At 43.8% G+C, this 26,904-nt stretch overlaps 1 protein-coding gene across 2 annotated transcripts in view; it reads right to left on the bottom strand.

The window, feature by feature from the left end:
* Positions 1-254: 254 nt before the first annotated feature.
* SRPX2 (sushi repeat containing protein X-linked 2) overlaps positions 255-26,904 on the bottom strand; it is a 28,626-nt gene continuing 1,976 nt past the window's right edge. Inside the window, exons 2-11 of one of the 2 annotated variants that reach the window (XM_015127795.3) lie at positions 26,612-26,823; positions 22,190-22,270; positions 10,389-10,580; positions 7,504-7,680; positions 7,074-7,200; positions 6,786-6,907; positions 5,509-5,688; positions 5,042-5,175; positions 3,109-3,230; positions 255-1,679 (exon numbers count right to left, since the gene is read on the bottom strand). In XM_015127795.3, coding sequence (XP_014983281.1) covers positions 1,499-1,679; positions 3,109-3,230; positions 5,042-5,175; positions 5,509-5,688; positions 6,786-6,907; positions 7,074-7,200; positions 7,504-7,680; positions 10,389-10,580; positions 22,190-22,270; positions 26,612-26,693 — 1,398 coding nt within the window. In that variant the 5' untranslated portion in view covers positions 26,694-26,823 and the 3' untranslated portion in view covers positions 255-1,498. The remainder of the gene's footprint in view (positions 1,680-3,108; positions 3,231-5,041; positions 5,176-5,508; positions 5,689-6,785; positions 6,908-7,073; positions 7,201-7,503; positions 7,681-10,388; positions 10,581-22,189; positions 22,271-26,611; positions 26,824-26,904) is intronic. The other variant, XM_028842252.2, reaches the window with a different exon arrangement.

Below are 26,904 nucleotides of genomic sequence, written 5' to 3'. Positions count from 1 at the left end.
TGGGGTTAATAACAGTACCTACCTCATAGGGTTCTTGTGAAGACTTCAGAGCCAATCAGTAGAGTGTTTAGAACAGCACCTGGCACATAGTGCTCGAGCATGATGAGCTCTGCCTCCCCATCCAGCCTGCTTCCTTCTCCCCTGAAGTCATCCACTGATGACCCCCTGAGTAAAGCTGAAGGAGAGAGGCTGCTGAGTCTTAGCTATGACTCTGGGTTTCATGACTGTATGAAAGAAGCTTCTCAGCAGCAAGAGAGAGAACACTTTTCTTTCAGACACTGGCACACCATTGAGAGGGACTGCAGTCAGAGCAGGGATCTGTGTGTGGCTCCACCTCGAATTTTAGGCCTGGTATGGCTTGATTTTTGTGCTGCTATAGCTCCCACCTGCTCTGTGCTCATCTCTCAAAAGGGGATGAGTATCTGAAGAAGTGAATACATGAGGCGGGTCTGTTTTGCTTTTCTTTCCCTGCAACCTGCAGTGGTGGTTTTGAAGTTTCCTAAGTAACAAGCTGGGAATTCCTCTGAAGAAGGGAGAGAATTGTTTGCCTTCTGCTACAGAAACGGGAGGCCTCAGGAAGAAGGGGTTCTTTCCCGTGAGCCAGCTGGAGGGCCCCAGAGAGCATTCTGCTCTGATTGGATACATCTTCCCAAGCTCTCTCCCACTGCAGGGTTTTCCTAACAGTGAAGTAATGGTTCAGATAACATTTGCTGCCCAATGCCCTAGAAGGGGAAATGACAAACAAGTTCAAGAGTGTTTTGGGCCGGGCATGGTGGCTCATGCCTGTAATCCCAGCACTTTGGGAGACCGAGGTGGGCAGATCATGAGGTCAGGAGATCGAGACCATCCTGGCTAACACGGTGAAACCCCGTCTCTACTAAAAATACAAAAATTAGCCAGGCATGGTGGCGGGCACCTGTAGTCCCAGCTACTTGGGAGACTGAGGCAGGAGAATGGCATGAACCCGGGAGATGGAGCTTGCAATGAGCCGAGATCGCGCCACTGCACTCCAGCCTGGGCGACAGAGCGAGACTCCATCTCAAAAAAAAAAAAAGTTTTGTACCCTGCTACCTCATCCTATAAGGAAAATCCAGCTACACTTGCTTAAAGTGTAAGCTGGTTTCTGTTGTGCTCATGCTGCCCTCTGCTGTCACCTCAGGGTAGAGGAACCAGTTAAAACAGCCAGTTCGTGAGTGAATTTAGGATTTACTTTTCTGAAAGACTTTGGAGAGCTGGGCAGGGGCCCGGGTTAGGAAAGGAAGAACTTCTACCCCCAACCCACTGCCCAAGGCCTGTCCTCAGTCCCTACCTAGCTTCTAGGGAAACTATTAAACAGCCCTAAAAGGATGCCTGGAAACGTTGTAGGATTTGGCAAACTCACCCACCTCAGAGTCCTGTCCCTAGAACTGTGGGAAACCATTTCCTCCTTTTATTAGGTCTCAGTTTCAGCTAACTAGAGGAGCTTTTCCGTTGACTTCAACCATGCCCTGGCTTAAGTTCACTCGCATATGTCCCTTTGCTCCCGGCGCTGGGTCAACTCCTGATTGCTCAGTAGGTAGTCATCAATGAATGTGAAGATTTCCTCGGGGGTGACAGGTTCCATGTAGCGGTCTCGGTCGATGCCCTGCTTGTCAATCAACACCATATTGAAGTAGGAGCGAGTGAGGCGCTGAAATTGCCTAGAGAGAGCAGCCCAGGGAGGTATGAGACCTTGTCTGGGCACCTATCCCCCCAGGCTCTACTACCCTCTGACTTTTTGCACCTCCACTCATGGACTAATTCCTTCCCCACCTCATCCCTGGTCCCCATCCCCTCTACTTCCTGTCTCAAGTCTCTTTGTTTTTCTGTGTTCAGACTCTACTCTTGCTGCCTCTATGCATCTAGTTCTGCTAAGCAGTCCCTTCCTCACCTCAGCTGCGACAGCTTTGTTATTAGGCAGTGCTTTCATTGTAGGCCCTTTTAAGCAGGGCTATCACATATTGCTGTGCAGGCTGCACAGGGTGACTCCAGGGGCCACCCACTGCAGAGACTGTGCTGTGTATGCACATCATACATGGCAGTCCTTAGGTTGATAAATACCTTCTGGTTAACTCTTCCATCTGTAGCTGCAAGTCTGCAGTCTCCCTCTGAGTGTTTTCTAGTCTCTTCTCTAATTGGGACTGAATCTTCCTGTCCCCGCTGAGACTGCGCTCTAGAGGCAGGTATAGTTTCTCTATTGTTTAGAGGCACTGCTCTAAAACAGAGCAGTAATGGCTTTCTTGGCCCTGAATATATGTGAAGGTATTAGAAGGGTGAGACTGGATAGATAATGAGAAAGACCCACTTCTTCCATTACCTGTCACCTCTAATGTTCTCTTCCCCTGGAGTTGATAGATATGACTCAGATTTCAGTGCTTAAAGATGCCTTTTGTGATGGGCATGGTGGCTCATGTCTGTAATCCCAGCAGTTTGGGAGGCCGAGGTGGGCAGAACACCTGAGGTCAGGAGTCTGAGACCAGCCCAGCCAGTATGGGGAAACCTGTCTCTACTAAAAATACAAAAATTAGCTGGGCATGGTGGCGCACACCTGTAATCCCAGCTACTCGGGAGGCTGAGGCAGGAGAATTGCTTGAACCTGGGAGGTGGAAGTTGCAGTGAGCTGAAATCGTGCCATTGCATTCCAGCCTAGGCGATAAGGGCAAAACTCCATCTCAAAAAAAAGAAAAAAAAAGATGCCTTTTGCTCCTTTGGAGACTGAAGGCAAAGAGATGAGGCCAGAAAATAAGAGCCGGGGCTTATCTGAGTCAAGTTTGGGTTTACTGTCTCAGCCCTGGCTGTGCTTCAGAGTCCCCTCAGGTGCCTTTGTAAAAGCACATTCCTAAGGTGGTGTAGGGTGGGCCTGGTCATCTGTATTTTAAGCCCTCATTTGATTCTGATGTTCTGCCAAAGTAAAGAACTCTCTGGTCTTACCTAATGCATCCATAAGAGTTCAAACACAAGAAGTGCCCCGAGAGAGTAGTGTCTGATGGTTCCCCAGTAGTCTGCTTTTGCCAGTGTCCTGCCTAGGGTTTCTCCCCCGGCCCCAGCCATCCTCCCCAACACCGCGCTTGGCAGCCTCCCAGCCTGGACCTGAGCTCCTCGATGATGTTGGCTGACAGCTGTTGCTCCCGGATGCGCCCCACCTCCTGAGGTGGCTGTCCCACCAGTTCGATGATGGTCACATGCCGCAAATCCAGTCCACAGGTGGATTGCTGGGAGGGAGAGAGAACATTTTACACAACAGGGCTGTGCGTTCAAACCTAAGGCTACTTGGCTGATTCCTCGTGGGACCACATGAAGCAGTGTGGGAAAGGAGCCCCTTCTCCGCCAGTGATCACGTAATCACGCTGTGGGGTCTACAACAACCTGTTCCCTGTGTCATTCCGGAAGTACTTGCCCCAACGGTGCTTCCTTCATTCTACTGAAACCAGTTACACAAAGTGGGGTAGAGAAGAGAAATTCAATGACTAAATTGCAGGAACATAATCATTGTTTAAGTTTGCATAGGTTTTAAATTACATAAGTTCTTAATGAATAGCCAATGTGATATGATAATGGCTGTTGTTTATTGAATACACAAACCTAATGCTTTGTAGACGTAATCTAATCCTCACAACACCCCTCACAAGCCAGGTGGTGACAATAACATGCTGAGCCAAGATTCAAACTGAGGACTGATGCCCCCTGCCCAAGCATGTGCTCTTTACCAATAGGCTACCTGGCCAGGGCCTTCGCTCAGTCTCCAGGATTTCTCCAAAACTGTGCCCAGTGCTCTTTTCATTACCCCTTGTTACCTTCCTCGCACTGGGCAGCGCAGCTTGCAGTCCAACCCCGGATCTCCGTCCTGCCTTGTCTTGCAGGATTACCTACTAGCCAGTTACCAGGGTGAGGTTTAAAGAGACCTTGAATACTCCCCGGCACCCCACCTCTGTTTCATCTTTGGGCTTCCCTTCTAGTCCTCACCCTCAGGGTCACTATGCTTGCTGACAGGTTCCTTTTCTTGTTCTTACTCCCTTGCTTCCAACTGAACTGTTGCCTTTGTCATCCTTTTTGGGTCTCTGGATGAATAAGGTCTTTTTGGTCTAGACCCTCCAGCTTTTTTTTTTTTGTAAAACTACTTCCATCCTGGGCCCCTGAATATTCACTCGGCAACTTCTAAGATTCAACCTTTAGAAACCTCCTAAGTAGCTTTTTCTCCCACATGGGTATCCAGCCCCTTGCAGCTCCCCAGAGCTGCTTCTGTTAGTTTTGTCAGCATACCCTGAATTATCTTCAGTAACCTAGCCTGTTCTTTTATAAGTCCCCATAATCATATTTATTCTGTCCTATCGACCTCTCCCTACCAGTGGCTTTGGCTAGGTATCTCTTATGTTAAAAACTGTCATGTAACTCTCATTTTACTTTGAGATATCATAACGCTTTTCCTTCTTTTCTGCTACTGGTAGTGGCTAAGAGCACAGATTCTGCAGCCAGACTCCCTGTGTTCAATCCCAGCTCCACCACTTACTAGCTAGTGACCTTGGGCAAGTGACTTAATCTCTATGCATCAGTTTCCTCACCTATTTAATGGGGATAACAATAGTATCTACCTCCAAAGGGTTGTGAGAATTGGATGAATATGTGTAAAACCCATAGATCAGTACTGGATACCTACGTAGCACTTACTGCATAAGTGTTCGTTAGTGCTCTTATTCCTTGAAAACATAAACATAGTTAATTCCCAACATTTACATTTGATCATAGCTGTCTTGCAAGTCTCTTCAGAGTGCTTTGCCACACTCCCTTCCCATCTTTCACCCAGCTCCCTGCAAGTCACAGCCACCACTCCAGTGACTTTATTGCCTTTTCAGTAAAAGCAGTTTCAAAAATGTGCTAAATATGTCTATGGTAAGACTGATCAAATGCTATCCACAAAAAGTTTCAGGAAGTAGGTAAGGTTTGTGCTGCAGAGAACATCTCTGATTTGGAAAAGGTAAGGGGTAATTTACAGGAGATAAGCCCTCATTAGGGGAATGGGCCTTACCTGTAGCATAGAGATCTGCATTTTATAATATCGGTTGGAGGGATCAGGAGCTGAGATGATGAGGAGTCGCTGTTTCTCATAGAATTGATCCAGGAGACCAGCAGCTGAGTTGACATTGACGTTAATCTTCATAGCTAGGGCAAAAGCAGGTGACCAGTCAGAGTACGGCTTCTCCTCCATCCCAGCTTAGGTAACCTAACATCTTGAGGTGTTCCAGTCTTTCAGGTTACCTCTCTCTGGCTGTTTCTCCTGTCCCTTGGGGGAAATCCTAAAAGAACACTTGGAGATTTTAAACCCTTCTTCTTGGGGTAGGAGTAGTCTATGGGGGAATGTTAGTCTTTAAATTAGACACATCCCAGAACCCCCCATTCCCACATCATATACATTGTTACTGGACCCCTGTGCCATGAGGAAGATCCTCCAAAGTTCCCCAGATCACCACATCCACTTGCCCCTGTTTCACTCACGAGTACAGATTGGTGGTGAACCTGACCACTGGCGGCTGGATTGACAGACCCGGGAGGGTGTCCCCTGGCGATCATAACCGCCATCACAGTGGTATTCACAGGTGGCACCATAGTTGTCCCCTGCTGAGGTGCAGGTGAGGTAGCCGTGCTGCGGAGGTTTCAGAGTTGGGCAGCGTCTCACTGTCAGGGAGGAGCTCAAGTTAGAAGTTATGGTGTTCCTTATAAGAAAGAAAGGCTAAGAGGGTGCCCATGCTGGGCTTTCTAGACCAGAAGACTTAGGATGATCAGAAAAATGGCCTTTCTATATTTCCAGTGGCTGGAGATGGAGCTGGAATTTTCCTTTCTTAAGGAATTAAATCTGAAATGCAGACAAAGGTTTGTAAAGTCTGGAAACACAGGTGAATATACATGTTGTCATCAAAAGACTGACAATCTTTAAAAGAAAATATTATCTGTTTCCAGACTTTATGGACGTGCTGTGTAAAGATGACTACCTTGCAGAATTCCTCTTAATAGCAGAAATAAGTTGGAGGAATCTTAAATGTTCATTGGTAGGAGAAGGGTTTAGCAAATTATGATATATTCTTAGAGTAGAATATTATGCTGTCATTAAAAATATTTCTGAAGAATTTTAAAATAACATGAGACAATTACTTTGTTAATGAAAAGTGAAAAGGATGATTTATGATTGGATATACAGTATAATCGCAACTATATGTTTTTTAAAGTATGTATAGAAAAAAGACTGGAAGGAAAATACCAAAAAGCTAATAGCAGTTGCCTCTGGATGATGGGGTAATACATTTTTCCCCTTTATATATTTCCTTATTTATCAAATGTTCAACAATAAGCATGAATTATCTTTATAATGAGAAAAGCAAAACAAAACAATACAACACAAAGCAAAGAGGAAGAATCAGGTAGCCAACACCACCAATTTTAGCAGAGGTGAATGATAGAATGAAGGCAGATTACATGTGATCATTTTGAAGTCTAAGAAGAGAAATGGATAAAGAATATCCTTGTGAATTTTATCTGGATTTAGGATAACGAGAGTCTTGTTGATGAGAGTCTTGTTGGAGAGTCAAGGTCTCAGAAACATGTGTATGCACATGTAATGTTGGCTTCCTAAATAAGCCTGTTTGGTGAACTTGTTTTTCTCCCTCCCCAGTATAAATGAGGTGTGTCTCTTCCAGGCATAGAGAGGAGAGACATGGGGTGGGTCAGGGTAGAGCAGGATTAATGAACAATATGGAAACTAAAGAATTCTTTCTGACCTTGTACTTTCACAATGAACTTGCAGCTGGCCCGGTTGTAGGCTCGGTCATAGGCAGTGTAACGAATCACGTGCTCCCCTTCAGGAAAGTGAGAGCCAGGCTCAGGGCCCCGAAGTGTCACCCTGCATGGGACAGGGTGAAAGAAACACTGAGGAAAGAAACCCTTAGAATTGAAGTCTGAGGCACATCCCCACTGTCACCTTAGCCTGTGCAGTTTCAGTGTGACCAGCCTGAATGACTGAGAGAAGCCGAGGGAAGGCATAAGCGGCATCCATTATTCAGGCTCACCTGGTGATGGTACCATCAGCAGAATCTTTCACCAATGGCGGGTCCCAGTATACTCGAGCAGTCAATTTCTCTGGCTCTGCCATCTTCTCACGTGAGTGGGGACAGCGGATCTTGGGGGGATCTATGTCTGCCAAGGTGAAAAATCAAGTGCTGACTCGTGGGCCCCCTGCTTTCCCTGGAGGGAATCCATTGAAGCAGTGCCACACACCACACACCACACGCTGGGTAGGTAAAAAGTTCAAGGTGCTCAAGGAAACTGGGGAAGGAAGCCCAACTCCAGGGGAGAAGATCATTTTGTTCAGCAAATACCCAGGGTGCTACCCTCATAGCTAAGAGGAATGCCTTCTGTGGTGAGAATTCCACATCTCTTGTCGATATAATGCTGAGGTGGCTCTTTGCACCAGGACAACTGGGAGCAACCAGCATTTACCTACACATACAGGCTCGCCTCCACTCCATCTCCCATCTTCCATGCAGATTCGGCTGCGATCACCTTCCAGGTGGTAGCCACTGGAACAGCTATAGTCACAGCGAGAGTCAAGAAGCACTCCATTTGTGCAGGTGTAAGTGCCACTAGTGATGAATGGCAGTGCGTGGCATCTCATCTCTAAGAGAAAACCAAGTGGCAAGCTCAGTGGCTTGTGCAACTATGTGGAGGTGATGTCTGGGCATCTAGCACAGGGAGAAACATATCAGAGAGAGCAGAAAATACAAAAACCCTACCTGAACTGCCCTTACATTTTTGTGCCTAACTGCCTTTTCCCCTAATTGTCTTTGTATTTTCGTAAAGTATAGCAGCACCCTTGGGCAGAGGGGTGTCAAAAAAGTAAATTACTTGTCCAACCATATAGACTTCAAAATCAGACCTAACATTGTACATTGCCAAAATCCATAGAATATGCAACAAGAGTGGGCCTTAATGTAAACTATGGAATTCAGGTGACAATGATATATTAATGTATGTTCATTCAACTGTAAAAAGTGTAACACTGTGGTGGGAGATGTTGACAACAGGGGAAGCTGTACATGTGTGGGTGCAGGGGATAAATGGGAAATATCTATATCTTTCATTCAATTTTGCTGTGAACTTAAAACTTCTCTGAACAAATAGAATCTATTTTAGAGGGGGAAGTAAAACAATTTATCAAGAGTAAAAAAAAAAATCAGACCTGAGTTTGCATCCCAGTTCTACTTCTTACTAGCTCTGTAACTTTAAGAAGTTGCCTCATCTCTTTGAGTCTCAGTGTTTTCTTCAGTGAAATGTGGATACTTCATAGGATTGTTGTATAAATTAAAAGAAACAATGCATATATCCTCTGGGCTCATTTAGGGCCTTAGCAACTGAGAATTTTTGTCTCTTATTCCTCAAATGCTAGATGCCCTTGAGCACGTTCAAAGCTGCTTTTCTCCTCCAGGCAATACTCATATAATTTTGGGGCTCCTTTAGGCACTGCTCAGCTGAGGCTCACTTACATGCCAACTTGGGCTGACTGGGCAAGAATACAAGTCAGAGCAGTGCCTGGAGGGCCAGGTGTGGTATTTGGTAAAAGAGGAATCCATGTGCCTTGGACACCACATGTGGCAGAGGTGGAGCCTGTCACCATGGATTAATTGTGAGCCTATGCTTGCTAAAGTCTTGTTGGAGATACCTGATACTTGAGAGAAGGAGGCCATATATTCCTTTAGGTTGTCTAACTTCTAATCCTGACTAAGTTCAATTGTTGAAGCTTTGAATAAAGATCTGTATTAGCTATATTCATTCTGTTTCTTGGCAAACCAGACTTAAAGATTATTGCATTTTCTGTTTTCCAGTGTCCCTTTGTAAAGACCTATGCAAAAATGACCTTCTTGAAATCAGGGCGAAGACAAAAGATTTGTCTCTTCAGATGAATGTGTTTGCTTAGTATCATATGACAGGAAATATGATAGATCCAAAGCATTTGCCCTTTTGTCTCTTATGAGGAAAGTCAAAGCCAGATTCAATGCTCAAATGTAGTAATTGACTCATTGTAGGCACCTGGAAATATGTATGTCACCATTCTTTTTTTTTTTTTTTTTTTTAAGATGGAGTCTCGCTCTGCCGCCCAGGCTGGAGTGCAGTGGCGCGATCTCGGCTCGCTGCAAGCTCCGCCTCCCGGGTTCACGCCATTCTCCTGCCTCAGCCTCCCGAGTAGCCGGGACCACAGGCGCCTGCCACTACGCCCGGCCAATTTTTTTGTATTTTTAGTAGAGACAGGGTTTCACTGTGTTAGCCAGGATGGTCTCGATCTCCTGACCTCGTGATCCGCCCACCTCGGCCTCCCAAAGTGCTGGGACTACAGGCGTGAGCCACCGCGCCCGGCCACCATTCTTTTAATTGATTTTATGTTCACTTGTACTTTACAGCTCTGTATTTTTCAATTGTATCAGACCGATTCAAATTCCTGTTGAAAATGATGGGATCTAAGTCCTGAAACAATTTAATTCCAGTCACCGAGAGGGGTGTGGTGACTGCCTGCTTTCTGGCTATCAAGCTTCTCTTCTCTACAGCATCTTCTCTGACTAGCCCCATTTCTATATGAATGCTCAGCACTTCTGCATCCAGTTACATGACATTCATGTGCACACATTTGTGTTTCTATCCCATTCATCTATAAGCAGCCTGGGAGTATTTGAAGAATTGAGTAATACAGGAAGTGACCAATACAGGGCTGTGCATACATGGGTGTCCTACAAATGGTGTTCTGCCATGGACATATGGACAGGAAAAGCTCAGCTGCTGAAAGGCTGTGGAACTTGAGTAAGAGGTAGAGATTTGGAAGCTGAAGGGGGAAATGATTTGGAATGTGTATATATCAGCATTTTCACATTCTAGACTTAGGGATTTTTCTTCTGACTTTCAGAAGAAAATGAAGAATAGCAGATGTTTCATAGCTTCACTGCCAAGGTCTTCTAAGGCTATAGGCCAGGAAGTACAGCAGTTGACCACAAGTGGAAAAGAGTCTAAGACCACACGTCCTTAGGAGCTCCAGAAGAAGATCTAGGTCCACATCAGACCTCAGGCCCAAGCCTTCGCTCTGGCTATGCACTCCTGGGCTCCCCGAGTCAGAAGAGATGGTTGCTCCTTAAATGCTCATATTGCTTGGACAGTAACCCAGAGAAACTGAACTCGAATGTTAGGATGGGGAAAGGCCCTGCTGGGGGGCTTGTGGAATATTCTCAATTTGCACTTGAGAGAAGGGCATATTAGTAACACCTCCAGGCATATACCCTCAGCAGCTGGCTGGCTGGCTTCTCTCGAATACATGCATCAGCATATGCACACACACAACTTACGCCTGCAGTAGGCAGTTCCAGACCAGCGACGGCTTGGCAGGCATTGCACCGACCTTCTTCCAATCAGTCGAAAGCCCCGGTCACAGGAGAGCTCACAACGTGTGCCCAGGCTGCTGTGATAATTTCCTCCCCTCGGTGAGTAGCATGTGGCTTCTCCATCCTGGATATTTAATGTATAACACCATCGGGGGACTGTAGCAATAGAAGAAAGACAAGCTAGAAGTACAGTAATCAAGACAGTGTGGTGTTGGTGAAAAGACAGACAAATAGGTCAATGAAAAAAAATAGCCCAGAAGTAAACCCACACAGGTGTGTTGAAATTATTTTTGACAAAAGTGCAAAAACAATTCAGTGGAAGAAAGCCTTCAGACAAATGGTGCTGGAGCACTTGTACTTCCATATGCAAAAAAAAAAAAAAAACCCACCTCAACCTAAGTCTCACACCTTATACAAAAATTAACTCAAACGGGATCATGGACTTGAAAAAACAGGAGAAAGTCACCGGGATTTAGGGCTAAGCAAAGTGGTCTTAGGTATGATACCAACAGCACAAATAATAAAAGAAACATTAAATTTTTTTTTTTTTTTTTTTTTTTTTGAGACGGAGTCTCGCTCTCGCCCAGGCTGGAGTGCAGTGGTGCAATCTCGGCTCACTGCAAACTCCACCTCCCGCGTTCACCCCATTCTCCTGCGTCAGCCTCCCGAGCATCTGGGACTATAGGCGCCCGCCACCATGCCCGGCTAATTTTTTGTATTTTAGTAGAGATGGGGTTTCACCGTGTTAGCCAGGATGGTCTCGATCTCCTGACCTCGTGATCTGCCCGCCTCGGTCTCCCAAAGTGCTGGGATTACAGGCGTGAGCCACTGTGCCCGGCCAGAAAAATTAGATTTTAATAAATTAATGAATTAATAAATTGGACCTTGTCAAAATTAAAAATTGCTCTGCGAAAAGACAAAGCCATAAAAAGGGACTAGTATTTAAAATATAGAAAGAACTCTCAAAACATTGAAAAAGCAAACAGTCCAGTTAGAATATGGACAAAAGATATAAACACACATGGCACTGAAGAGGATATACCGATGGCAAATAAGCATATAAAAAGATGTTCAGCATCATTAATCATTTGGGAAATGCAAATTAAAATCGTAATGAAATACCACCTATATATCCATCAGGGAGGGTATCCTTTAAAAAAAAACGGGTAATACCAAGTGTTTGTGAAGATGGAGAGAAACTGGAATTCTCATACATATCTGGTGGAAATGCAGAAATACAGCCACTTTGGAAAATATTTTGGCTATTTCTTATAAAGGTAACACGATACCTTCTTTTTTTTTTTTTTTTTTTTTTTTTTGAGACGGAGTCTCACGCTGTTGCCCAGGCTGGAGTGCAGTGGCGCGATCTCGGCTCACTGCAAGCTCCGCCTCCTGGGTTCACGCCATTCTCCTGCCTCAGCCTCCTGAGTAGCTAGGACTACAGGCGCCCGCCACCGCGCCCGGCTAATTTTTTGTATTTTTAGTAGAGACGGGGTTTCACTGTGGTCTCGATCTCCTGACCTTGTGATCCGCCCGCCTCGGCCTCCCAAAGTGCTGGGATTACAGGCTTGAGCCACCGCGCCCGGCCACGATACCTTCTTATAAAGAAAGGTACACTTACCATATGACTCTGCAATCCCACTTAAAGGTATTTATGCCAGTGAAATAAAAACCTGTGTCCACACAAAATCCTGTACATGAGAGTTAAAAGTAGCTCTATTCATAATTGCCAAAAGCTGGAAACAACTCAAATCTCAAAATTTTTTTTTTTTTTTTTTTTTCAAGACAGAGTCTCCCTCTGTCGCCTGCAGTGGTGCAATCTCGGCTCACGGCAACCTCCGCCTCCCGGGTTCAAGCTTGATTCTCCTGCCTCAGCCTCCCCAGTAGCTGGGACTACAGGCGTGCGCCACCACGCCCAGCTAATTTTTGTATTTAATTTTTGTATTTTTAGTAGAGATGGGGATTCACCTTGTTGGCTAGAATGGTCTCGATCTCTTGACTTCTTAATCTGCTCGCCTTGGCCTCCCAAAGTGCTGGGATCACAGGCATGAGCCACCGCACCCGGCCTCAAATGTCTTTCTACGGGTGAATGGCTGAACTAACTGGTGTATTCATACAAAAGAATGAAGTGCTGATACATGATGCAACAACATCAATCAATCTCAAATGTATTTTGGGAAGTGAAAGAAGCCAGACTCAAAAAACTACATACTGTAGAATTCCATTTATATAACAAAAATATAGGGACCTAGGCAAAAATACAGTGACAGAGTACAGATCAGTGTTTGCCAGAGATTAGGGGTAGAGGTAGGGAATAACATCAGAGGGGAAGCGCTGGGCAAGAGTTTGAAGTGATGGAACTGTCTCATACTGTGGTGGGAGTTATGTGACCCTATGCATTTGTCAAAACTCACAGAACTGTACACCAAAAAGAGTGAGTTTTTCTGTGTGTATGTTTAACATAAAAATTTAAAGGATAATACAAAAATGTAAACTAGAGAGAGGAAGGGAATGTGACATCAAAGAAGGCTTCTTTGGAATGAAAGTCTAATCCCAGTTCAGTACTGAGCACAAAAGGTTATAGGGCTGTTAAATCATAAAGGCATCATAAAGATGCCTCACAGGCTATACAAAATAACTGACTCTTTAGTGGGTTCAGAGTTTAAAGGGGCACATAAAAACAAGCAGAGAGCCACCTGCCCAAGGATGCACACACACAGCATGGCATGGGTCTGTTAGCCTAGGGTTGGGAAGGCTAAAGCCCCATATGAGTTGATTCAGTTCCCACATCCTAAGGGACAAAAAAAAGGGGGGAGCTTTGAAAAAAAAAAGTAGATGAGACACCAAAGGAACAAAGAAAAGCTAGAGCCTCTTTCTGAGTGCAACTGGAGAATGAAGACAGATGACAGTGAGAAATCTTTTCTTCAGTAAACACTACTCTTGGGGCTACCAGCATTACTTTTGAGCCTGTGGCAGTGACACATGGCTGCCATCTGGAGACACCATCTCCAAATTACAGAAAGTCTTTTAAGCACTACAGTTGCAGAGCTGTTGATTATAAGGCCACAACACATATCACAAAGATCTTACTTGGCAGGCTGGGACCTCAACAATCACTCCCATTCTATATCTCTCCCACAGTCTGTCAAGGAAAATACACATCAGATTGGAATGGGTAGAATAAGTAAGAACGGTAAAGGGAAATATAAAGGTCAGGCTAAATGCTGAGACAGTAGAAGAGGCCCCAACTATTGTAAATAAGTTCAAATTTTCTGACCCAGAAAAAATCCTGGCATAAAGACAAAAACGTTGAAAGGCTGGAGAGGAGCAAACACAATCTCAGTTTTCAAATAAGGAAGAAGTCTCTGGGAGCTATAGCCTAGTGACACTGACAGCACTGATAGCATAGTGTTCTAGACTATTTAAACGTAAGGCGTATGCGTTACACAGAGAAGTAGTGATCTCCAGGAACCCTCTGGAACAAGTAATTCCAGATTGACCTAATTTCCTGTTTGGGCAGGGTCACCAGACTGGTAGAGCAGGGGAAATAGTGGATACACTATGTGGAAGTAAGTGAGGCATGTGACAATGCTTTTCATGTCATTGATGTGGATGAGATGAAATACAAGAGAGGTGACAATATGGTTAAAATTTCATAAGTGGCTGAGCAACTGTACCCAAAGAATGCCCATGGGAAGCTGATCGAGGATGTGGTTAAAAGAAATCAAGAAGGCAATTCCATTTACAATAGCTACAAAGAAATCTAGAAATAAACTTAACCAAAGAAGTGAAAACCTATACACTGAAAATTATAAAACATCGATGAAAGAAATTAAAGAGGACACAAAAAATAGATATCCCGTGTTCATGGATCAGAAGAATTAATATTGTTAAAATGACCATATTGCTCAAAGCAATTTACAGATTCAATGCAATTTCTATCAAAATACCAACATCATTTTTCACAGAAATAGAAAAAGCAATCCTAAAATTCATATGGAACTAAAAAAGAGCCAGAATAGCCAAAGCAATCCTGAGCAAAAAAAAAAAAAAAAAAAAAAAAAAAAAAAGCTAGAGGCATCACATTACCTGACGTCAAAATATATTGTAAGGCTATAGTAACCAAAACAACACGGTATTGGTATAAAAATAGATATATAGATCAATGGAACAGAATAGGAAACCCAGAAATAAATTCATTTATTTATAGCCAACTGATCTTTGACAAGGCCATCAAGAACATACACTGGGGAAAGGACATTCTCTTCAATAAATGCTGCTTAGAAAACTAGATAACCTTTTACAGAATAATGAAATTGGACCCCCATCTCTCATATCCAAAAATTTACTCAAGATGGAGTAAAAACTTAAATGTAAGACCCAGAAGTACAAAATTACTAGAAGAAAACATAGGGAAAACTCCTCAGGATATTGGTCTAGGCAACAATTTTATGGTTAAGACCTCAAAAGCACAGGAAACAGAAACAAAAATAGACCAAGAGGACTATATTAAACTAAAACGCTCCTGCACAGCAAAACAACAACAACAAACAACCGAGTGAAGAGACAACCTCTTGAATGGGAGAAAATATTTGCAAACTACTTATCCATCAGGGGACTAATAATGTCCAGTATATACAAGGAACTCGAACAACTCAACAGTAGAAAAACAAATAATTCCACTAAAAAAATTGGGCAAATGACACGAGTAGATATTTCTCAAAAGAGGACACACAAATGGCCAACAGATATATGAAAAAATGCTCAACATCACTAATCATCAGGGAGATGCAAATCAAAATCACACAATGAGATATCATCTCACCCCAGTTAAAATGGCTATTATTAAAAAGTCCAGGTGCAGTGGCTCATGCCTGTAATCCCAGGACTCTGGGAGGCCTATGCAGGTGGATCACCTGAGGTCAGGAGTTTGAGACCAGCCTGGCCAACATGGTGAAATCCCGTCTCTACTAAAAATAAAAAAATTAGCCGGGCATGGTGGTGGGCGCATGTAATCCCAGCAACTCGGGAGGCTGCGGCAGAAGAATTGCTTGAACCCAGGAGGTGGAGGTTGCAGTGAGCCAAGATCATGCCATTGCACTCCATCCTGGGGGACTGAGTGAGACTCTGTCTTAAAAAAAAAAAAAAAAAAAGAGACATAAATAACAGATGCTGGCCAGGATGCAGAGAAAAGGGAACCATACATTGTTGATGAGAATGTAAATTAATATAATCACTAAGGAAAAGAGTATGGAAATTTCTTAAAAAATGAAAACTAGCTGGGCGTGGTGGCTCACACCTGTAATCCCAGCACTTTGGGAGGCCAAGGCAGGTGGATCACCTGAGGTCAGGAGTTCGAGACCAGCCTGGCCAACATGGTGAAACTGTTTCTACTAAAAATACAGAAATTAGCTGGGCGTGGTGGCAGGTGCCTGTAATCCCAGCTACTGGGGAGGCTGAGGCAGGAGAATCGCTTGAACCTGGGAGGCAGAGGTTGCAGTGAGCCAAGATCACACCACTGCACTCCAACCTAGGCAACAAGAGTGAGACTCCATCGAAAGAAAGAAAGAAAGAGAGAAAGAGAGAGAGAAAGAGAGAAAGAGAGAGAAGGAAGGGAGGGAACTAGCACTACCATATGATTCAGCAGTCCCACTACTGGGTACCTATTTAAAGGAAAAGAAATCAATATATCAAAGGGATCTGCATTCATGTGTTTATCACAGCACTATTCACAATAGCAAAGATATGGAATCAACCTAAGTATCCATCAGTGGACTAATGGATAAAGAAAATGTGCTACATATACATAATAGAATAGTATTTGGCCATAATAAAGAATGAAATCCTATCATTTGCAGCAACATGGATGGAACTGGAAATCATTATGTTAAGCAAAATAAGCCAGGCACAGAAAGACAAATACTGCATGTTCTCACTTAATTGTAGGTGCTAAAAAAGTTAATCTCATGGACATAGAGAATAGAATGATAGATACCAGAGAATGGGAGGGGTAACTAGGTGGCAGGGGGGATGAAGATAGGTTTGTTGTGGATACAAATCTACAGTTAGAAGAAATAAATTCTAACGTTTGATAGCAGAATAGGGTGACTGTACTTAGCAACAATGTTTTGTATATTTCAAATTAAGTAGAAGAGAGGACTTGATAACAACACATAAAAATAGTAAATACTGAAGGTGATGGATACCGCAAATACCCTGACTTGATTACTCCACAGTCTATGCACATGACACTCAACATGTGCCCCATAAATATGTTAAGTATTATGTATCGATAAAAGAAAAAAGAATGTGGTTAAATACTGTATTGCAGGCTGGGCGTAGTGGCTCATCCCTGTAATCCCAGCACTGTGGGAGGCCGAAGCAGGCGGATCACCTGAGGTCAGGAGTTCGAGACTAGCCTGGCCAACATGGTGAAACCCTGTCTAGTAAAAATACAAAATTAGCCACGTGTGGTGGTGTGTGCCTGTAATCCCAGCTACTTGGGAGGCTGAGGCAGGAGAATTGCTTGAACCTGGGAGGCAGAGGTTGAAGTGAGCCAAGATCACGCCATTGCACTCCAGCCTGGGCAACAAGACCAAAACTTTGTCTTAAAAAAAAAACAAAAAAAACAAAAAAACAAAAAACTCCCCTGCCCCTGCCCCACCTAAAAAAAACCCAAAAATACTGTATGGCAAAATTGTCTGGTGGGAAATGTGTAAGTCTTTATTGTGTATCTCCTGTGTTCTAGGCACCATGCTACATGTTTTCCTTTTCACATATATCATCTCATACAGTCCTCCCAACAGCCCTGTAAGGTATGTAGGTGTCTTTCCCTCTTTCGCAGATGAGGAAGTAAATTGCCCAGGATCCCTAAGCAAGTAGTGGGTAGAGCTGAAATTTGAACCCAAGCTTTGTCTGCTCCAAACCCCATGTCCTATGTAACCGCAGTGTCTGCCACTGCAGATATAAAATAGGCTACTACTTTGAAGTAAACGCTGACCTTGTTGAATAGATAATATATCCACATGACTCAAAACCTCAAAAGTATAAAAAGTTACAAAGTACAATGTCTTCCCCCAACCCCTGCTCCCATGCCTACCCTGACTTAGTCCCCTCCCAAAGAACTACTTTTAATATTTCTTTGTGCAAATAAAGCAAATGTTGGCATAGCTTCTTATTTTTCCTTCCTTTTTAATACATAGGGTAGCATATTATGTCCACTCTTCCCTCCATTGCTTGTTTGGTAAACTTAACAGTTGTATTTAGAGATCTTTCCATATCACTACATAGTAAGCGTGCAATTTATTTAAATGAAATAACATTTATAAAATACATAGCAGTGACTGGCACATAATAGGTGTTTGTCCAGAGTCCAAGAGCTGGAAGGGGGAGAAGCTGAGATTTGAACTCAGGCCCATTGTCTCTGCTTTCTGTAGCTATTCATCTGTCTATCTCTTTTTAAGGTGTATGCAGAAAATAAAGTGCTGACAACAGTTTTGAAAGGGCCTTCTCTGTTATCTTCTATTATCTTCAGATAACCCAGGCAGTGTGACTAGCTTGCTCACAGATGAGGCAAGCTGCAAGGAAAGCAACAGCCCAGCTGACTCCAAGCTAGGAGTCAGGATAAGGGAATGACAGAAGGTGCAGGATGAGTGAAGATGATAGCAAATGACATACCAATTTGCTTTGAAATAATGGTCTGGTTGTTCTGGTTTTTTTCCCAGTCTTCTTTTCTAGAACAATGAGTTATATTTTTGATGAAAGAGATGGATTAAGCATGGCTCTAGAGTCAGACAGATCTGAGTTTAAATTCTCTGTGACTCTCTGAATCTAAAACTTCCCTGAGCTTAGTTTCCTGGTTGGTAAAATGGGGGATAATAAACCATACCATAGGGCTGGTTGTGAGAACCAAACGAAATTTCATTTGTAAAATATTCAACCCTGTGAATGTTTTTCCCTAAGTCAGTGTCTGGGTTTGAGCCAGTGTCCCATCTTTCCTGAAGCAGCAACATGCTGTGGTTCCCAGCATTCATTTGGAGCACGTGACTGAGACACACGACTGCCATCTGGAGACACCATCTCCAAATTACAGAAAGTTCTTTAGCACTACGGTTGCAGAGCTATTGATTATAAGGTCACAAAGACTTTACATGGGAGGCTGGGGCCTCAGGTTGTACTTTTCCTGGACACTCCCTCCCCCTCATCATTGCTAACTTCACTCAATTCATTTTATGCCAAGACTAAGTCCTAAAAGGAGCTTTGAGACACTAGACCTCCAAACCAAAGGCCCTTATGCAGCTTATATTTCTCCAAAGGGCTTTATGCTCATTTAAGAAGAACCAATGAAGAAGGTTAATGTTAATAATAGGGCTGCAGACTCTGTGAAAGTACCTTCTGCATCTGTTGCTTTTTACTAGCCACCTCTCCAAACTATAGTCTCCCATAATCTGGCTTCTGCTCCCAGGATGCTAGTGGTCAGCATCTACTTTTAACCATGGCTGTGTGAGAGTAACACACATGACTCCTTAAATATAGTTAAATACAGTTGAAAACAGTTAAATACACAAGTACAGTTAAAAACAGTTAAATACAGGAATACAGTTAAAAACAGTTAAATACACAAGTACAGTTAAAAACAGTTAAATACAGGAATACAGTTAAAAACAGTTAAATACAGTTAAAAACAGTTAAATACAGTTAAAAACAGTTAAATACACAAATACAGTTAAATACAGTTAAATACAGAAATATAGTTAAATACAGTTAAATACAGAACTATTTTCTTGAGGGTAATGAAAAGTAAACCAAAGAGGCAGTGCATAATGAAGGCCAAATAAGTGTGTCTAGACAGTAAACATTTATTTCAGAAGAGGTACCTAATAAGTACTCAATAAATATTCAATGAACGAATAAATGGGCAAGGGAAAGCTCAGTGTGGGCTAAAGCAGTTGGGAACACAGTACTGAACACAGCCTGACCAAAGTGCAGATTTCGTGTAGGGAGAACAGGTAGGAAGTTGTTAGTCTGGGAAGCTAGGCCGAGGCCAGATTCTGATTTAAAATGATCATTGTGGGTCACTAGGTTTGGGGGAGGGGGAAACATGAGTCAGATAATCCAGTTAGAGGCAACTGTATTATCCATGTGTGAGGTCAAAGTTTTATTCCCATGGATTAATAAAGAAATGACAGGTCTTTGTGACTGACTGGCAGGAAGTGATGAGGAAAAGGGGGCTGTTAAAGGTGACAGGACCTATTAGAGGTGACACTGAGGTATTCTGAAGTCTGAGTAACTAAGAGAATGATGGTAGTGTTATCAGAAGTAGGAAGGTCAGTAGGTGGAACCCTTTTCAGGAGAGAGGAAATATTTTTGTTTTAGACATCTCCAAATGGAAGTGTGTAGCAGCGGTTGGAGATGTAGTCCATCAGCTCAGGAGACAGGTCAGGGTTGACCCAAGTTCAGATCCTAGTCTCATTCTCTCTATTGTCACCACCAGAGAGTCCATCTCCTTTCCCAGTTTCAGCTCTGACCAGAATTGTGAAATGCCATGGAGCCCAAGGAAGGGGGATTAAGAAGAAAGGAAGGTGCTCACTGCTGCTGGAGAGACTGAGAGACACGCTCAAGAAAGGGTCATGGAAATTGGTTCTCTCATGGGAGAAAACTTTTGTCTTCAAGAGATGTCATTTCAGGTTGTAGATTTGTGAGTGGGTGAGAAACAGACTGTAGAGAGTTTAGGAGTTAGTGGGTGCTGAGAGAGAGAGGGAGTGGGTGTGGACCATTTGGCAGTGAGAAGAACATGAGTAGATGGTAGCTACGAAGGAGCTCAGAGGAGCTCAAAGCTCTGATAATTTCTCAGTTGAAACTGTTTTTCTTAAAGGTCACTGTTTACCTCCTTGCCAAATAAAATCTTTTCTCTACCCTCAATTAGATTTCTTTGCAATATTTGACACAATTTATCTCTTACCCCTTCCTTTCCTTAAAACTCTCTTCTCCTGTGGCTTCTGTAATATGACAGGTACTGCCCAGATATCTTCCTACATGACTGACCACTAATTCTCTTTTTTTCCCCTTGCTGGTTCCTCTTCTCCTACTCATGTCTACAGATGTCTTCTAAAGCTCTGACCCTGGCCTTCTGCTCCCTCAGACAACCCATCTATCTAAGCTGATGACTCACACAACTTCATCTTTCTGCTTCCAGCTGCCTGTAGGGCATCTTTACCAAACCAGTTTTCTTTTTTAACATTGTCTTTCTGAGAGGGGTCCTACAATTCTTCCAGGTGTACAGACTGAGTGCTTTCAGACATCAGTTTGTTTCTTAGCCTCTTGGTACATCAAGTCTGTACTAAGTCTCGTCGTCTCTTTCTTTGAAACATTTATGGGGTTCATCTGTACCTTCCATTTCTTTGCCACCACCCTCAGTCATCTCTAGCCAACATTACTGTAGCTGGTTCCTGGAGAGTCTCCCTGACTCAGGCCTAACCACTGAACCCCTATTTCTGCATAGAATAATCAGGTTAATGTTCTAAAATGACAATTTATTGTGTCATGCCCCTGTGCAAAAACATGTGATGGGCTCCCTGTAGATCCTAGTACAACAGGTAAACTCTTCTGCCTGGCTTGCAAAGCAAAGAAACAAAGAATCAGAAATGGAAGGGATATCAGATACCACCTGGCCTAACTTCCCTTTTAATGCAGGAATTACTTACTGTGCAGCATTCATCACAGATAGTTTTCCTGCCTCTCATTAGTATTGTCCCTAGATCACGGAGTCTTTCCTAATTTGGTCTCACTCTTTATATTTAACTTTTTTTTTTTTTTTTTTTTTTTTTTTTTTTTTTTTTTTTGAGACAGAGCCTTGCTTTGTCGCCCAGGCTGGACAGCAGTGGTGCCATATCAGCTCTCGGCTCACTGCAACCTCCACCTCCCGGGTTCAAGCGATTCTCCCGCCTCAACCACCGGAGTAGCTGGGATTATAGGCACGTGCCACCATGCCTGGCTAATTTTTTGTAGTTTTGTTAGAGATGAGGTTTCACCATATTGACCAGGCTGGTCTCAAACTCCTGACCTCGAGTGATCCACCTGTCTCGGCCTCCCAAAGTGCTGGGTTTACAGGCATGAGCCACTGCACCTGACCTATATTTAACTTTCTTTGATACTACTCCCTCCACCTTCCATATCCTCCAATCAGGCCGGTTTCTTCTTAGCTCCCTTCTCTACCAGGTTTGTTCTTACTTCCACATTTTTAGCCATCTGCTTTTCTGGCTGCTCTCCCCTCCCCTTTCTAGTTCTCAAAATCCCACCTATCATTCTAAGCTTAGCCTAAATGTCATCTTTCGTGACCCCTTTCCTGACTTCTTTTTCTTAAATCCTACTGCATTTACTGCTATCACATAGCTTCACACTTACTTGCCCTACATGTGCTAATTTTATACACCCCCATCACCCCCAACAGAATGTCAGCTACATGATGGGGACAAAACCCTATCTGAGACCTTGTATCACCCACAGGCTTACCTTGCACAGGATTAGGCATTGAGTAACTAGTCGATACTTAATGATTAATAATATATGGAGAACCTTCAGGCTGGAGAGGTGAGGTCACACAGTAAGTCAGTAACCCAAGTTCATGACGAGAAATCACAGCCCCTGATTCCCTGTGCTGCAGTTTGGGCACATGTGAGCCAAGCCTGATGGGGATGCTTCAGGGAAGGGCCTAGGTCTGAGGCCAGAAAAGAGCTTTTCTGGGCTTGAGAAGCAGGGTAGATTACCTCGGTAGTCCAGGGCAGGAGCCCGTGGGACCTCCTCTGCATATACTTCATTGTAGCTTTCATCTGGATAGTAGCCAGAACCTAGAATAAGGAAGACAATATCAAGATGGTGTCTTGATTTCTCACTCAAGTCCTTCCCAACCTTCCCCCTCTCGTCCAACTTTGTCACTTCCTTAGGACATGGCATTCCATGGGTGGGGAGCCAGGTGGATATTTAGTGGGGGAAATCCTGTGTTGTAAGGCAGCAGAACTATTGTGGGTGAATCTCAGCACCTCAGTTGCATAGAGGGCAGGCTCATGGTTGTGGGGCCAGTTACTGCGAGCACTAGAAGACTCCATCTAAAAGAAAAAAATTGAACCTGACCATACATCAATCCTGTCAATCTGGACTATAAATGACCCATTTCCTTGAAGCAACACATGAGTCTTGGTAAGACACTGGGGACTAAGCTCTGAGAATGGACTGTGGTCCCAGATAGGAGGAAAAAACAGAACCTGTGTCTTCCCCCTAGTGACAGTCCTGCTCACAGTCCTCAAAGAGAAACAGTTACTCAGGTTTCCACTAGCCCACAGGGCACGGGCCTTTTTGTCATTGGATTACCATTGCTGGGGGTGGCGTGCCAAGGCCAAGAGGGGTGACTTATAAGGCAAGAGGAAATGAAAGCAGTTTTGTGAGCACTTTGCCCTGGTTTGGAGAACAGAGACGGCAGAGTCCTTCGGATAAATTTTCTGTTTCTCTAATCACAAGGAACTTTAACGGAGCTGCCGAGCTAGGGAACATTCCTAATCTATCTCCATCCAGTTAAGTGGCCCAGTCCCTAGTGGAGGCAGGTCTGCGGCTGTCTGGGAGACTAAACAGTGTGTTCCACCAGACGGCAGGAAATCGGTCATGAATACGAACTAATTGGAAAACAACTTGGTCCTTTCCGGAGCAAAGTTTCCGGAAGCCTTCCTTCCAGCCTCCCCGAGCCCTAACGCACGCACAAGAATAGCGTAGCCAGCTGTGTTGGAGTCAAGAGACAATTCCGTTATTTCCAGGAGAGGGTGTGCTTCCAGGACAGGGCTGGGTTTTAGTGCTGGAGCCCTTTGGCCTGTGTAAACACTCAGGCCACAAGCTTGCCTCCTCCTCTTGGGAAGAGGCACAGGGCCCCCTGCACTAAAGGGCGGAGCAGAGGGCGAGATGATGAAGCTCCTCCATTCCCCACAAGCCCAGACTAGGGGTGGGGGAGGTGAGGTATTGGGAAACCAGTCCAATTTAGTGAACAAGGGAATGAATCAATTGAAAGTTTGCCTTATGAAATCATGTCCTCGTTGGTTTGCCCTCATTCCAAAGGAAAGAGTTCATTTTTTCTTTTTCCCCTCTTTCTTTTTTTCTGTTTTCCCATTTCAGTTCTTCTGGCTTCTGTTTATTTCTTCTCAGGCCTCATCTCCCCTGCTCTCTTTTCTCCCATAACGGGAGGTTTCATTGGTGGGCGCGGGGGAGGAGAGGGGGGTCATGGAATTCTCGTCAGCGGTTTCAGTTTGGTATTAGCCTCAAAGCCTTATAGGTCTTGTAAACAGGAGGCCAGATGTGTGTGATTCCCTAAAGTATTAGGTCTCCCTGCTCCGGTTACAGAGTCCAGCTTTTGAAGAAATGCTCAGCAGGGAGCAAAGGACTGTTTACCAGAAGAGAAAACAGGAGTGTCAAAGCCCTGTGGCTTGATAATGGTAACAACAACAACAAGACATGACAATGGCTGCTAACATCTCTCAGCTTACATTCTGTGTTAAGCACATGACATATGTTAGCTCATTATGTCACCATAACATGTCAGCAGGGTAGGTATTACTAATGTGCTCCAATATAAAGCCAAAGAAACGGGCTTGAGGAACCAAGGGGGTTGTCCAAGGTCTCCCAGTTATTAAGTAGCAGAGTGGGCATTCCAGCCCAGGTCTGCTTGACCCCCTAGATACCAAACTCAGACACTCCACTGAAGATGGTGATTAGGGGAGAGCTTTTGACGATGTCCAACTGGGGTAAAAGTCCAAAATCTCTTTTGCAATCCAGCTTTTTTACTGTGTGTGTGGGATCGAAGGCCACCAAGCATTTTACATCATTCCAGATTTACAGGGGGTGTAGGAAAACTGTGGGGGAAGACTCAATAAGATAATTACAGTCTCCATCAGGGTGCGGAAGTACGCTTTGTGTGGAGAAAGTTCAGACCACCTTGCCACTTTACACCTTTCCATTTTCCCATTTCCCCTCTTTGCCTACCTTTGAGTATTTTTTTCTTTTTTGCAAATGGTGGAATTCTTAGATGGGTATAAGAATGAAATTAAAGGGGAACACTCCCTACATTATTCTGTCTGCTTGTCCCTCTTTAGCCCTGGGGGAAGGACTTGGGGAGCATTCCTCAGTTCCTTTAGATCAATCAGTGCTTGGTTACTGTGTGGTCTGTTACTGGGCTCCTCCAACCTCCATAGTACAGTCAGGCCCTCTAAGCACTGCCCTTCACAAAAGTATAGTTAGACATGTAATTGATAGTTAAAAGACTATTTCAAGATTCATATTAATCCTTGGTTTATGATGACAAATACAGTCTGACTTTCTGGGCTGCACAGATACGCCAGCACACACTTTTAACCCATTCTTTGCTTTATTTATATTCTTAACTTTTCCCAACCACTGCTGATTATTCCTGGACCCTTTTTCTGATTAGCCCTGAATCCACATTTGGCTGCTTTTCTGTGCTATGCTCATTTGAAGACAAGGCTGTAGAAGTAAACAAAACAGTCCTGGATGCATAAAGAGTGCTCAATAAATATTTGTTGAAGGAATGAATGAACAAATGCATGAAGGCAAGCCCAACAGCTGAGCTAGCAGTATAGGGGAAATGTCTCTCATCATGTGGTCTCCTAAGGATAGAAGAGGGAAGGATGAGTGGGATTGCAGGGCTGGCGGAGGCCTCACCAATCTGAGCTCCTCAGGAGTGGTGACTCGTGATTCATGTGGAAGTGGGGAGTTCCATCTTTTCAAATAGCCCTTTGAGAACCTCAACTGAATCTAACTTTTAAAAAACTGCTCTGTGCTCACGACTCCAACAGCTCAGGCTTCTGTTTTGGGAAAGGTAAAGACCTTTGCATGCCATGAGGTTTCATACAGGTGTTCAGAACTGGGCTTCGAGCCATGTAATCTCCACTGCTTTAGTCCTGTGGTCTTTGGCTGGATTTTGGTCTCTGTAAATGAACTGAAGCTAGGGGAGGTTGGGGAGGACAGTCGCATATTTATCTCCTGGAGACTTGGGGCACCTTTAACCCCAAACAGGATATGCTCTGCCAAGGGCTTGACTTGAATTTTTTCATCTCAATGTCAGTCCTTGTGCTTCACCCCCTACAAAGCCAGGTTAAGCCAAAAAGGGGAAGAAGTTTGCATATTTGTTTGAAAACTTGATGCAGCTGTTCCAGACAAACAGAGCTACTGCCAAAGGCCTCCACCAGGAGCTAAGGGCATGTGGAAAATTTTAGCTGCAATGACTGTGGCTGTGATGGGAGCAGTTTGTTATTTACTCATCTCTGGATATTTTCCTAACCCCATTGGTTGGGCCTGTCTCCTTCCCCCATTCCTCCCTACTGGCCCCTGTGAGGGCAGACACTGCAGGCCACAGAATATTCTTAGCACTTGGAATGCCAGCTGGGCCCCATATAAAACCTCTGTATGCCACTTCATTATCCTGCCCTCATCCCTTCCCTCTCCCCTTTCCCTCTTCTCACTGAGTTTGTTCTCTGGCTCTCTGGGTGAAGAATGAAATGTTCAGGAATCCAGAAAACTCCATCCCTTCTGAAGTAAAGAACAAATGAAAAGAAACTGGGAAATTCCTGATTAAAAGGATGTGATCTGTATTACCACTAACAGCTTTGGCATAAAAGGGCTATAAAAATCTCATTTTATAAATAAGGTCAGGGAGGGAGGGAGGGAGGGAGGGAAGAAGTCTGATGGATTCTTGTTTCCCTTGAATAGATTGCCTGCTCCCTTATTTTTCCCAAATGAGATTTGTGGTCTAAGTCCATTTTTGTGGTCTTGACAAGGGTATTTGACTCATAAAAGGATTAATATTAATAAAGATTTGACTCATAAAGGATTTCATATTAGAAAATGGTTTTCAGGGAGCTAAGTACACAAGCAGGTGAGACAATGGCCTCAAAGGTGATGTCCAACCTTCTCATGTTTGTACTAGTGTGGCCTATTTCAAATAGCTCTTGTTAGACTGCCTTAAAAGCCTCCTTTGGTAGTCTGTTGCAATGTTTAACCATCTTTATTGTCCTTTAATACTTTTCTGTATAGAAAATAAGTGTCTCTTTTTGTAGTCTAACTCTTTCTTCTCCAAGTCTTGGTCTAGGACTTATCCTTCCGGGAAATAACAGACAACAGCTCCTAGAACTTACCTGCATACCATGTTGGTGTCACTGCTGGAGTCAGGAAGAACAGCAGAGAGAGAGCTCCTCTTTGAGTTAGTTGACTGGCCATCCTTGAAAGGGAGGATTATGGAGACAAGAAAAGATGTATGTATGGCCTGAAGTACCAGGGTAAAGGAAAGTGACTTTCAGAAGTCAGCCATCAATTAACTTCCAAAAGTGGGGAAGCAGAAATATGGGATCTGTGAGGAAGAAGAGAGATTTTATAATTAATGAATGCTTTTTATATTATCTCCCTCATAAGAATCTTTCATGTTATAGAA

Source organism: Macaca mulatta, chromosome X (assembly GCF_049350105.2).
Source record: "Macaca mulatta isolate MMU2019108-1 chromosome X, T2T-MMU8v2.0, whole genome shotgun sequence".
NCBI lineage: Eukaryota > Metazoa > Chordata > Mammalia > Primates > Cercopithecidae > Macaca > Macaca mulatta.
Note: the sequence above shows the minus strand (reverse complement) of the source record. Positions and strands in the feature narration are given on the sequence as shown.